This window comes from Mastigoproctus giganteus, chromosome 14, assembly GCF_048544385.1.
Source record: "Mastigoproctus giganteus isolate SK-2022 chromosome 14, ASM4854438v1, whole genome shotgun sequence".
In the NCBI taxonomy this organism is placed as follows: domain Eukaryota; kingdom Metazoa; phylum Arthropoda; class Arachnida; order Uropygi; family Thelyphonidae; genus Mastigoproctus; species Mastigoproctus giganteus.
Genome location: NC_143588.1, coordinates 119,777,861 through 119,791,269, shown reverse-complemented (window position 1 = coordinate 119,791,269; position 13,409 = coordinate 119,777,861). Strand labels below are relative to the sequence as shown.

The window sequence follows — 13,409 nt, the reverse complement described above, 5'->3', positions numbered from 1 at the left end:
TCAGACCAATCCTTCATGAACTGAATTATTTTTTCAATAAATGATGCTGTGAGATCAAATCCTAAACAGAATTTAAAAAGTATTTCACACTTATACTGTTTTTAGTTATTATATATAAGCATTTAACAAATATTTCTATATGCAGTTACTTCCTAACAACTATAACTGCCAAAATCAGTGGAAAGATGTTTTGTTAGTGCATTCTGAGGAAACCTATGCTATTAAGCAAAAATTAATGGGATGAGAGAAGGGAAAGAAGAAAAAAAAAAAAAAAAAAAAAATTGGAAAGCAAGAGAAGAGAAAAGTAATAATAGAAATAATGCATGACTTCATTTCCCATATTGTATCAAGTGCACTTTCAGTTAATTTCACCTATCAGGTAGATAATCGAATTTCTTGCAATATGTCTTTACCACTGCATTTCTCAATGTTTATGGCGTCCAGGAGACTTTGAAGATGACCTACAAGAATATAAATAATGTTACATATATTAAATAAATAAAACATCTATAACAAGAAAAAAACAATCAAATTATTGGTTGTACTCATCAAATTTATACTATATAAGGAATACAGATCCTGAATCCATTTCAAATAATGTACTACAGCTTTTCATGTTCATTATCACTGTTCATATTTTTACTCAATATTAATCACAGCTTAACCAATTTGTCAGCAGGTGGAAAATAAATTTGGCATTTTATTATATCATTAAGTCTAAACATGTTTAACCTGCAATACCAATGATCTTAAAAGCTACGTATAGGGTGGCCACAAAGTCCCATTACTCCTACTTCTGGTAAATACAAATCAATTGGCATTCCTACGACATAAGATTTATTTATAGCAATACAAACAAAGAAATATAAAACAACAGGTTTAATAATACAATGGCTCAGTATGTTCCCCATCATTTTCATTACAGAGGATAATTCACCACGAACTTCTGTGGGACATCCTCCATATCATTTGGGGAGTGCAACATTTGAAAGCAAATCTTACTGCTTCTTTGAGCTTGTCAGTGCTATTATAACGTTGTTGTGCAACAATATCCTTTATGAATCCCCATAATGAATTGTCACATGTTGATAGGTCATGGCTTTGAGATGGCCTATCAAGGGGGGCTGGCAACACAGGTGAACCATGGCCAATCCAGCACCTTGGTAACACCTCACTGAGATGTTTGCATTCTGCAATGGCATAATGTACTGCTACTCCCATCATGTTGAAATCAGCATTCCTCTTTGATTCCAAGGGCTACAAACCAGTTCCTTAACATGTCCAAGTACCAGTCTTAATTAATCAAATCATCAAAAATGTAAGGTCCAAGCAACCATTTGCTGTCTATGCAAGTCCTTTTATGACTTCCCCCCACCACGGGGTGGGGGAGTCATAAAAGTGAGGGTTTTTCTTTGGCCAAAACATCACATTTTGTGACCAACAACTCTGATAATATGGCACATTCATCACTATAAATGACGTTACCATGCTTTGGAATTGTGTTGAAAGTTTGAAGTAATCTAGAACATGCCTCCTTCCTCTAAATTAAATCATTGTCAGATAATTCTTGAACAAACATATATTGATACGGACGCAATTTTAAGTCAATTTTCATAAGTTTTTGCATTGCGGAGCAGGGGATTCCAAGTTCCAATGCTCTTTTACACGTTTACTTCAATGGTGATCCCACAACAGACTCCATAATTGTCTGCACTGTTTCCACCTCTTGTTGAAGATCTGCCGCTTCTTGGCCTTTAAACTTTATCCTTTACACTTCCTGTGCTAAAGAATTTCCTCTCTCCCACCACAGAAGTGTTTGTTTTGGTGGAGAATCTTGTTGAAATCAACAAATCGCTGTGTTTTCAACAGTGATTTCAACAATTTGTTGAAATCACTGCTGGAAATCGGCTCCCAGCTCTTTCACTGTCGTTTTAATTCTTCCCTTGTCAGGAATCAAACAACTAACAATAACACATTCTTCGCTAGTGTAATTACTCTGGTTAGCCATTGTTAAATCTGAAAATATAAAATATCCAATACTAGTTGATTACAAAAGAAAATAAAAATATTTAATCTTAGGCAAATATGTATAGTATATTTGATATTAGCTAATTATATATACAGGGTATTGGGAATTTGTAGCCACCTGTATATGATGTATTTTAACACACCACAACTTTCTGTAACTTGCAGAGAAATTTAAAAAAAAAAAAAAAAAAAAAAATGAAAAATGAAATTCATGGTAACTTTTTGACTTTGTGTAACTTTCTGTAACTTGCAGAGAAATTAAAAAAAAAAAAAAAAAAAAAAAATGAAAAATGAAATTCATGGTAACTTTTTGACTTTGCAGTCAAGAGGTGCTCCAGATTGTAACAAAAATGGTTACAGAGGACTTCACACAGTTTTGTGGATGGTGCTGAATGAAATGACTTGAAAAGTTCTGTTACCACAGAGTTAGGCTAATGCCATATGGAGAGTATCATCAACACTTAAACTAACATACACAATCAATATTAACTGAAACATGCTGACAACTCTGAGAGAATACTATCTGAATTGCAGGGGGGAGGATTTTACCCTTGGTGAGCTGAAGATTGCAAATGGACAAACTAAAAATGGAAAATCTCCAGGACATGATATGATTGAGGTGGAGGTAGTAAAAGAATTTTATGAACTGAAAACTGACCTCTTACTTAGTATGTGCAATACAAGCCTGAAAGAGGGAATATTTCCAGAGTGTTGGAAAATGGACCAAATTAGAATACAGTAATACCCCGAAGTTACGCGATAGGTGGGTCCGACGAAAATCGCGTAAGTCGAATTCGCGTAAGTCGGGGTAAAACTTTGCATATAAATACATATAAATTTTGCTTAATTGGGACCAAGGACTAACAAAAACACTAGTTTAGAAGAAAAATATTAATAAAATTGCAGTTCTTTATACATATTAATACAAAATATGTATTAAAAAAATAAATGACTTACGTAAAAAAGTTATTTCGATGTCGATGGCTTCATAAAATCTAACAAATTCGTCTGACGACACAGCGCCTTCTTTTTTTCACACAGAATTTCTTCGTAGCAAGCTAATAATTTTTTTATTCCTTGCTTTGTAACTGTAACGCGTTCTTCGTTGGAGTCTATGTTTTCTAAAATTTTTAAGCCCTTTTCAATTGAGCTGAGACCTTCTGTCAAGTTTGCAATTGTCATGTGCTTTTCTGGTGGAACTGGGTCTGAAGTGTCGGATACTTCAGTTACGTTTTGCTCACGCATCTCTATGAGCTCATTCATTGTCAGCTCCTGACTATGTGAATCCAACAGCTCGTTGACATCATCACCATCGACTTCCAAATCTAATTGCCTGGCAAGATTAACAACTTCTTCTATCACATGAGCGACATGATCAGTTTCTGGCGTTGTTTTCGTCTCGTTTTTGAAAAAAAATGGACAAAGTTTCTTCCAGACACCATTCAATGTTTTTTTGTGAATTTCATTCCAAGATTCTCCAATGATTCTTACGGCATCTAAAACATTGAATTGTTTCCAAAAGTCTTTAACAGACATATCACTATTTTGTCTCATAGCTTCATTCAGACGTGCAAACGAACGCCTCGTGTAGTAGGCCTTGAATGTTTTGATGACTCCCTGGTCCATCGGTTGAAGCAAGCTGGTTGTGTTTGGAGGCAAAAACACAACTTTCACACGTGGGTCGAAATTAATTAGGGTTGCAGGAGGGTGACCGGGTGCATTGTCAATAAGGAGCATCACTTTAAATGGAATCTGTTTAGATTTGCAATAACGTTCGACTTCTGGTATGAAGTGGTGACCAAACCAGTCCTCAAAAACGGAAGCTGTCACCCAAGCTTTATGATTTGACTTCCAAATCACTGGTAAACTAATTTTAGATATGTTTTTTAAAACTCTTGGGTTTTCGGAGCGATAAATTAAGAGAGGTTTTAACTTGCAGTCACCAGCTGCATTCCCGCCAAGCATCACTGTCAATCGGTCTTTGGAAACCTTAAAGCCTGGAAAGCTTTTTTCTTCACGCGCGATAAAAGTTCTTTTAGGCATCTTCTTCCAGAACAGGCCAGTCTCATCCACGTTAAATACGGTTTCACTGCTATAGCCACCTTCTTCTATCATAGCCTTGAGTGTCTCAGGAAAAGAAGACGCAGCTTCTTTATCGGCACTTGCTGCCTCTCCACTCTCCGCGATACTGTGCCAGTTACAGCGAGTTTTAAATCGGTTGAACCAACCGTTACTAGCTACAAAGTTTTCATCTTTGTCCGCCTCCTCAGCTTCTTCTTTCAACCTCTCAAAAATCAGCTTAGCTTGATAGCACACAGTGTTCTGATCGACTGGACAATTCTTCACTTTTACTTGATTATCACACCATAATTTCAGCATTGTTTCCATCTCAGCAATAATACCATGACGTTTACGAATTATGCTTGAGTTCAAGGATTGAGCATTTTTCACCGCTTCGAGAATTCTTTCTTTATCTTTTATGATTGTTCTTACTGTGGATTCCGGTAGCTCAAACTTCTTTGCCAATTCACAAATTTTCATTCTGCTATCAAAATCCTTGATAATGTTAAGTTTACATTCCAAAGATATCGTTTTCCTTTTCCTACTAGGTGCAGGAGAATCAGATTTACTTCGTTTGAACGACATAGTTTTTTAAGGGTTTAGAAAACTTTCGTCGATCGTAGAATCGTATGTAATTGTGCACGTAGAGTTCGCACGACACACGTCCAATGTGTATCACAGCAAGAGAAACACTGAGGGTCGTTTTTCATATGCCATCGATACAGTCAGTCCTCCTATAGAACGATAGTGTTAATTGTGTTCCTATAAACCCTCGTGCAATAAACAACAGGCCCTATGGGAAAAATCGGGTTACGTGCCGACCACCCAAGATTGAACACACATTTGTAACCAAAACATTACCAAACACAATAAATAATCGTAATAAAATACGTAAGTATTTTATTACGACTATTACGTAATAAAATATTGCTAATGCTTTTGCTTCTATCGTAAGCAAACTTGTTTTTTGTTTGATTTTGTATCCAAACAGATGACAGCCGTTCCATCTCTTCCAATTCTTGTGCCTTAATCTAATGGATTTTAATTACACTTTGAGTTGTTCCTGCTATGAAAGTTGTTTTTATTTTCTCTGCATTCTTTCTAATTCTCGGCGTTTCCTCATTTAGGTCTGTAGCACGTGCAATATCACATGGTCTTTCATTTCGCTCAAAGCGTTTCACATTTTTTCTCTATCGACAGAGGCGGTCTGGCCATAAGCCTGACCGGGGAAACCCCGGTGGGCCGGAGGCCGGTGTGATTTTGGCCATAAACCATAGTATGAGGCCATTATAAATTTTCCCGGGTAAGAATTAGACCCAGTCTGCCTCTGTTTATCGATACATATTGCTTTTCTTTTTCTCTCTGAGTGTGCAGTGTCGTTACCAGGACGCTTCCTTTTCACACCTTTACTCGTTTTTAGGGAATAAAGCACAATTACAAAACGAGGAGGCATCCTTGATACACATAAACAAAGCTGCGCGCATGTAGCAACTGAATAAACAACACCATAAAGGCAGAGATACACTATTAACACCTCACATTTCTAGGGGGTTACTACCATAAAACAATAAAAATCCAGTTGTGTTTCTGCTAGTGGAATCTGTTATAAACTGGTAGTAAACTCAATCTAATTGCATTTGTGATTATACCGATAGCTGGAATTGTGTTGGTTTTTAGGTTACATTATGGTGAAATGTGTTTCCCCTTCACTGATATAAAAAACATAAAAGCAGCAAAGTTGAATTTTGTTCATCTTTGGCTCTCACTCTCCGCCGTCCCACCGTATATCGATAACATATGAAAACGACCTTGAAGATAGTGGGCGGCAGCGTTGCCAAACGAAAAAATCAAGAACCGCGTAACTCCGAGTTCGCGTAAGTCGGGGTATTACTGTACTAATGAAAAGAATAAACTTTAGAGAACCTGACCTTGAAGAGAACTACAGAGAGAATATTAAAGGCAGCAGCAAAGAAAGTAAACAGGCCCTTAGCCATGATTATGAGGGCATCCTTAGACTCAGGTGAGGTCCCCACAGACTGGAGATGTGCAAATGTTTCCCCAATTCACATGGTTATTCAAATACAGGTGACCCCGCTTAACGCTGATAATTCGTTCCGTAAAAACAGAGCGCTAAGTGAATCTGTGCTAAGCGAGCGCCGCATTCCCATAAGGTAACATATGTATTTGTGAGTTGCGGTCGGTGCCATAGGATATTTCCTAATCAATAATAAACGGTAGTGAAAAGATGCACAAATGTCGGTTAAAATATTTAATATTCAAATATTTGTACATATAAATATTCTGCATTACATACGTATATAATTATGTGGTAACTACTTACGTATCAAAATTAAATTTACAATTCCAATTAAAATCATGAATTTAATTGATCTAAATTGATTTAATTTAATTGATGAATTTAATCATGAAAAATGTGTCGATTTTGGGTTGAACTTTGGCCCTCTTCCAAATAAACTAAAAGGGGTATTAATTTTAAATCCCCCGCAGCGTTACCACGAACAATAAAGTCAACTGATCCTTCACCACTTTGAAACCTGGCATGCTTTTTTCTTCTTTCAATATGAAACTTCTTTTAGGCATTCGTTTCCACAAAAGTCCTGCTTCATCTATGTTAAAAACTTGTTGAGAAGTATAACATAATATCCCTCTTCAATAATTTTAACAAGTTCTTTTTTGAAAGTTTCGGCTCCTTCTGCACTTACGGCTTCTCCCTGGATTTTAAATCTATTCAACCAGCCCTTACTAGTTTTAAATGGTTCCACATTTTTTTTTTTTTTTTTAGGTGAGTTTTCTTCAGATTATCATATTGGCTAATCTTTCTCTCTCTCCTTTTTTTTTTTAATAATATTTAACTTAACTGAATTCTGCATTGGATATTATCTTCAATAAAATTAGTTAAAGTCTTTCCATTTCAATCCTAATAGCCGGTCCTAGCGCTTGTTCCACTGCTTGCAGTGGATGGCTGTTCCACTGCTTGCAGTGGAACAGCCATCTTTCCCACTGCTAAAATTAATTCTTTATTTTTTTTTATAATTGTTCTTACAGTTAAACTTGCAAGTCCTAAATTATGGCACACATCCGCTTGTCTTTGACCGAAATCGATTCGCTTCAAAACGTCTAATTTAATTTTCAAATTCAGTCTTTTTCTTACATTTATAGTCTTCGTACTGCGTTCGACGTTGTTGCTTTTTCATTCTTATCGGCCATTATTAACTCTTCAAAAATGTAACTGTGTAGGTTGCATTAATTTTGGTACAATGTTCAAGTAAACTGTCCGTTTCGCACAATGTCTAGTATGGTACTGAGTGATGACTAGACTTCGGATAAATGCATATAATGCAAATATTACAAGCAATATACTCGATCATTTTTTAAAATGTTGATCTCGGAACTACGTAACAAGTCACTGTACTGCAATTAAATTAGTGTGCGAGAAAATTTCACTGAGCGTGGGAAAATTTCTGAAGTCGGCGTGGGAAACGTTTTAATGCTGTTTTGCTATTCATTTTCAAGCTATCGACTCCATCAAATGAAAAAATTTCGTTAAATATGCCAAAAATGCAATCTGTAAAAGAGCGTTATAGTGATCTGTGACAGCGTTATAGTCAGATACGGGTTATAATATAAGAACAGCATTATAGCGAATCAGCGTAAAGCGAACTGCGTTATAACGGGGGCCTGCTGTATGTTTAAGTTTTAATGCGGCGAAATGCAAGGTTGGGGAATGGAAATTCCAAAATAGCTTATGCATTTGGTGAGTGTTAGATACCAGTGATGTTATTTGGAGGGTCGGCAGCATCGCCAGGAAGTCTCCTCACCCACATTGAGGGCTGAACATTGAAGACATTTATGTCAACTTTCAAGTCTTAGCATGGGAAACTTATTGTCTCCTCTCCTAACAGACATCAGCTGCCTAGAGAAATCTTCCTTGACCAACAACTTTTTAAAGTCAAAAATATGGATGAGATATGCTGATCATGTCTCATTTGGAACCATGGGAAAGACTACCTAACTCACTTTGACTAAACTCAGTTTCCACCACAAAATCAACTTCAAGATGGAACTAAAATAAAATGGCCAATTACCATTTATAAACATTCTAACCAGAACAAACAGACAAAACAGGATAATTCCACAGACAGTTTGCATCCTTAACTTCAAATCATCCCACCCACCACAAGCCAAAAGTTAGTCATCAGATTATATGTTCTCAGAGGTGTAATAAATGCACATAGGGGTAGGATCCAGGTATTACACTGGTGCCTCTGTCAGCCAGTGTGGTTCTGGGCAGGGCTGTACAATAGAATTTAGGCTGGTGCCTCTGCCAGCATGAATCCTGTACCTTGAACTATGAAGGCAGAAGCATGGCAAGTACAAGTTCTCCAACAGGAAATCAACACCATCAAATTCATAGCCTGAATCATAAATAACTTCAACAATCCTTTTGGAGGGGGGGGGGGGCAAAAGGCTGTAGGAAATGGATGCGTTTATAGGCATTAGCATGCCAAATGCAGCCAATGCCTATAAACGTATCCATTTCCTACATGGGCACCCAGCTCTCCAGGAACAACCAACAGTCATCCGACACCATTTGTTATCTGCAGTACTCATGCAGTTCATCAGTTATTGGTGAATCTTATAAAAGACTTGAAAAAGAATAGAACATACAAAGCATGCCCAATACATGAGAATTAACAATTCCAAAACTGCAGCCCATGCTTTAAGCTGCAGAGGCTTGTGGGATTTCACTAACAGAACAGTCCTCTCAACTGACACTTCGCTCTAGAACAGCGGTTCACAAACGTTTTTGACTCGCGAACCCCTTTCAACATAATATTTTTAACATGAACCACTAAGCCTATATTCTCTGAAATCTTATAATATTTTGAATTTTTATTATAAAATATTTCCAGTACTACGTTTTTATAAGCGACTTTGCATAATAATAAAAATTATTAATAAGTATTATTTATACTTTGTAAAGCAGTAAAGCGGTTATTAATAAGTCCAACTAGATTTTGAACAGGCTAAGGGTAGAAAACTTGCTTTTAATTGAAATGGTAGCTGAGCATTCTGGTCTCTTGCCAAAGCTATTGGCAGCAATTTTTGCCCATCTCTGTTCCCACCTCTGACAAAACCAGATGGTTCGTTGCCGCAAAAATAAAGCTGACCTGCTAGCATCCTATTTTTCTTCCAACTCATGTATTGATGATCTTGGTAAATCACCTCAAACCATTCCCAGCACACTCCATTCAATGCTTCTTGTGGTCTTCCGTCAAAAGGTTGTCAGAAGGATTTTGATGAATCTGATGCTAAGAAAACTCCAGGTGCTGATGGTATTTTTCCACTTGTTCTCTAAACCTGTGCTCCTGAGCTTACTCCTGTTTTGCATCATCTTTTTTCACTTTCTTATTCCAAAGGTGTGTTTTCTTCTGCTTGGAAATTTGCTCATATCCAACCAGTTCCTAAAAAGAGTGACAAATCCCTCCCATCACGATTACTTCTACTCTTTCTAAAGTAATGGAGAAATCAATTAACCGCCAACTCTTAAAACTATCTGGAAATCTTTCATCTGAACAACGATCACCAGTATGGATTCTGTCAGTGTTGTTCCACTAGTGATATTCTGGCTTATGTTACCTATCTATAGACAAATTTAATGGAAAAGTGACACTTCAAAGGCTTTTGGTCATGTTTGGCATAAAGGTCTTCTAAATAAGCTTCCATCCAGTTTTCTCTCTAACCACTCACTGCAGGTGATGGTAGATTTTTTTTTTTTTTTTTTTTTTGGTAGTTGTTGGCGCATCGGCTTCTGTGGCCATAATGCACCTCCCAAGGTTTTTGCAGTACTTTGATCCAAGCCCAAGGCGGGATTCAAACCCGCGACCTTTGGGTTGCCAGGCAGGCACTTTACCCACCCGGCTAGCCCGGTCGGCTGTGATGGTAGATGGCTCTTTGCCTTCTAACTTGTCCACTAATGCTGGTGTTCCCCAAGGTTCAGTTCTTTCTCCCACACTTTTCCTCTTGTATATTAATGACCTTCCTCCATTGACTGGAAATCCTATCCATTAGTTTTGCTGATGAAACAGCTTCAACTTATTGAGTACCCATTGCCAAATCCTTAAATGCTGATCTCCAGATAATTCTCCAGTGGGGCAAAGATAACTTAATTTCAATCCTTCTAAAACTCAGTCCTGTCTTATATCTCGCAAAGATTCTTTCGCTCTTATGCTTATCTTCGATGACGCTCCGATTTCTAGGCAAGATCTTGGGGATTACCCTGACTTTAATTTCTCTTGGCATAAAGCACATTACAAATATTGATTCCTCTGTATCAATAAACTGGGTTTTCTCTTTCACTCTCGGTATTATTTTTCTTCCAAACAGTTGACTCTGTAGAAATTGCAAATCCACCCTACCATGGAATATTGTTCCCACATCTGGGATGGTGCCCCCAAAACCTCTCTCCAGCTTCTACATTCCATTCAAAAGAGGGCAGTTAGGCTAATTGATGTCTCACCTCTAACAGTCTCTCTCCACTCTCTGTCTCATAGACTTTCTGTTGCATGGCACTGTTCTTCTGAATTGGTTTCTATAATTCCTGCTCCTTCTTTCAAAGAGGTCCGAACAAGTGCCACAACCAGTCAACATCATTTTGCTGTCCAAGTTCAAACTCACAGAACTAAATTTTCTTCTTCCTCATTTATTCATTCAACTTCTGTTTTCTGGAACCACCTTCCTTCATACGTATTTCCTGAAAATTACAATCTACAGAAGTTCAAGTTTAATGTAAACAAGTATCTTCTTTTAACTTTTCAATCCATTCACGATACATAGGTTCTAAAAAAAAGTACCTGTATATAACAATGATCCTTGAGAATGAAAAAAAATTTAGTATTGAAAACAAATTTATTTAACATGATATACTGTAAGATAGTAAAGTAATTATAAGGAATTATGGGAGATGTGGTTTCTTTCTTTCACAATTTTTACTTTTTATTTAACTTTATTGTTTATTATTAGTTATATTTTGTAGTTTACAATAATATATCTATGTAAATCCAAGCAGACGGTATTACAGAATTTTTATTGCGAACCCCCTGGAACACTTTCGCAAACCCCCAGGGGTTCGTGAACCACTGGTTGGGAACTGCTGCTCTAGAATGACCTTCAAAGTGTCAGCAATCAACAAAAAAAACAAGGTTTCCTTTGATACACAGTCTACCTTAATTTATTTCACAGAGAAATGTTAGAAAAACATATTTTGCCTTCAACTCATCTTATCCAGAATCCAACTGTATGAAGAGCAAGAGGCCTGAGTGCCCCGAACCAATCTGTATTCAAACCTGGAATGTTAACAACTGAAGCCATTGCTTCCCACCACCCAAGCAGGCAAGTTCTTCCAATTCTTGCTACACTGAAGGGCCCCTCCAAGATCTGCTCTTGAATGTCAATCTACCCTCATCCTTACTGCAGTGTTCTCCTGGACAGAAACTTACAATTTCCATAGGCACATCCCAGGACCTTGATGATCAAAGGGACCTTAATGTCCATAGATTCCCATCATCTGAGTTGAACACAAATCTGTAAACAGCCAACAATGTGTCAAGTATCTAGGAATCACTGGGTATGACAGTTGATTCTTTCTGCCATAGAGTTGCTAGAACAAGTACAGAGAAGGGCAACAAGATTGGTGAGAGGAAAAAAGGGGTTCTCTTATGTTTTCTTATCAGGGGAGGCTTAAATTCTGCAAGTTGCAGCATCTGGAGACTGGGCACCTGCAAGGTGATCTGATTGAGGTGTACAAGGTCTTGAATGGTTTGAGCAGGCTCAATGCTGATGGGATACTTTTGCATTTTTCAGACTAAGAACCTGAGGGGGCATAAGATTCAAACCAAGGAAAGACAGTTGTAGAATAGATGTGCAGAAGTTTGCCTTTAGCCAACAGGTAGTTGATTGCTGGAACAGACTTCCATCTGTTGTTGTGGAAGTTGATAGCTTAAATAAATTTAAGGCTGAACTAGACAAACATTTGGAGTGACCAGGTGGGTGAAATGGGAAGGTTTTTTTTTTTGGCTGATGCTGTATAAACTTACTTTCTTGCATCATATGCCCCAACTAATGCTAATGCTAAAGACAGAGTGGACACTGCTCTTCATGGACTAATGTTATTAGTGGTGTCCCCCAGGGTTCGATGTTGGGCCCACTGTTGTTTTGTATGTTTATCATTGATATTGATGAAGGTATATCACGCTTAATGTCGAATTTTGCAGATAATACAAAGTTTGGCAGGGTTGTTAATGGCAGTGTGCTACTGCAACAGGAGCTAGAAAATTTGGGCAGATAGGCTGAGAGGTGGCAACTGAAGTTTAACAATGACAAATGCCAAGTACTGCATATGGGTAAAAGTAATTCCAGATAAACATACCAACCTACCACCCTAAGTGGTACCACAATTTCCTAACTGTGGTACCACAATAGAAAATGAAAAAAGATCTGGGAGTAATTTTGCAGTCAGATATGAAGTTTTCTGAGCAATGCAGACAGCCTGCCAGAGGAGGTCATGGGGTATTGTCAATGATATACAGGAATTTTTCTAGAAGGGAAAAGGAGGTGATTATACCTTTGTACAGAGTCCGGCAGAATGATCTGACAGTTTTGTTTCGACTGCAAAAAAGAAATAAGTCATCACATTTGAACTTTTAATATGTCATTGTATAGAGTAATTATTGCAATTTTACTTACAATATTTTACTTCGTCTTAAAAACTACATCATCCAAATGTTTTCCCTCTTTTCTCACACACTCGTGTAGCCTCACTCTGAAGTTTATCATTGCTCGCCAGGTCATTTCCTGTGGTATTGCTGCGATTTCTTGTTGGATAGCATCCTTGGGTTCATAAATAGAAGCTGGTCTGCTTTTAAACACTATTTTTGAGGTAGAGGTAGCCCCAAAGAAAGAAATTTACACTGCAAGGTCGGGCAATCATGCTGGTCGTGGAAGGTAGCCACAACGTGAAATGAGACGCCCGGGGAAGAATTCTCTGATAACATCCATAGAAGCTCTTGGTGTATGGGTGGTAGTGCCATCTTGTTGGAACCAAATAGGCTGATCTCCAAATTCGTTGAGCTTCGGTCTTAAAAAGTCACGCAACATTTGCACATATCGATTCGAAGTCATTGTCACCACATGATTGTCCTCCTCAAAAAAGTATGGGCCTATGATTCCGTAGTTTGAAATTGCACACCAAACAGTTACACATTCACTGTGAAGTGGACGTTGGTGAAGTTCCCGTGGGT

At 37.6% G+C, this 13,409-nt stretch overlaps 1 protein-coding gene across 1 annotated transcript in view; it reads right to left on the bottom strand.

Annotated features, from left to right (window-relative positions):
- Positions 1-328: 328 nt before the first annotated feature.
- LOC150075683 (zinc finger Ran-binding domain-containing protein 2-like) overlaps positions 329-13,409 on the bottom strand; it is a 107,808-nt gene continuing 94,727 nt past the window's right edge. The window contains exon 9 of the mRNA XM_090388816.1: positions 329-461. Within this exon, the coding sequence (XP_090244942.1) occupies positions 425-461 (37 nt within the window). The 3' untranslated portion in view covers positions 329-424. The remainder of the gene's footprint in view (positions 462-13,409) is intronic.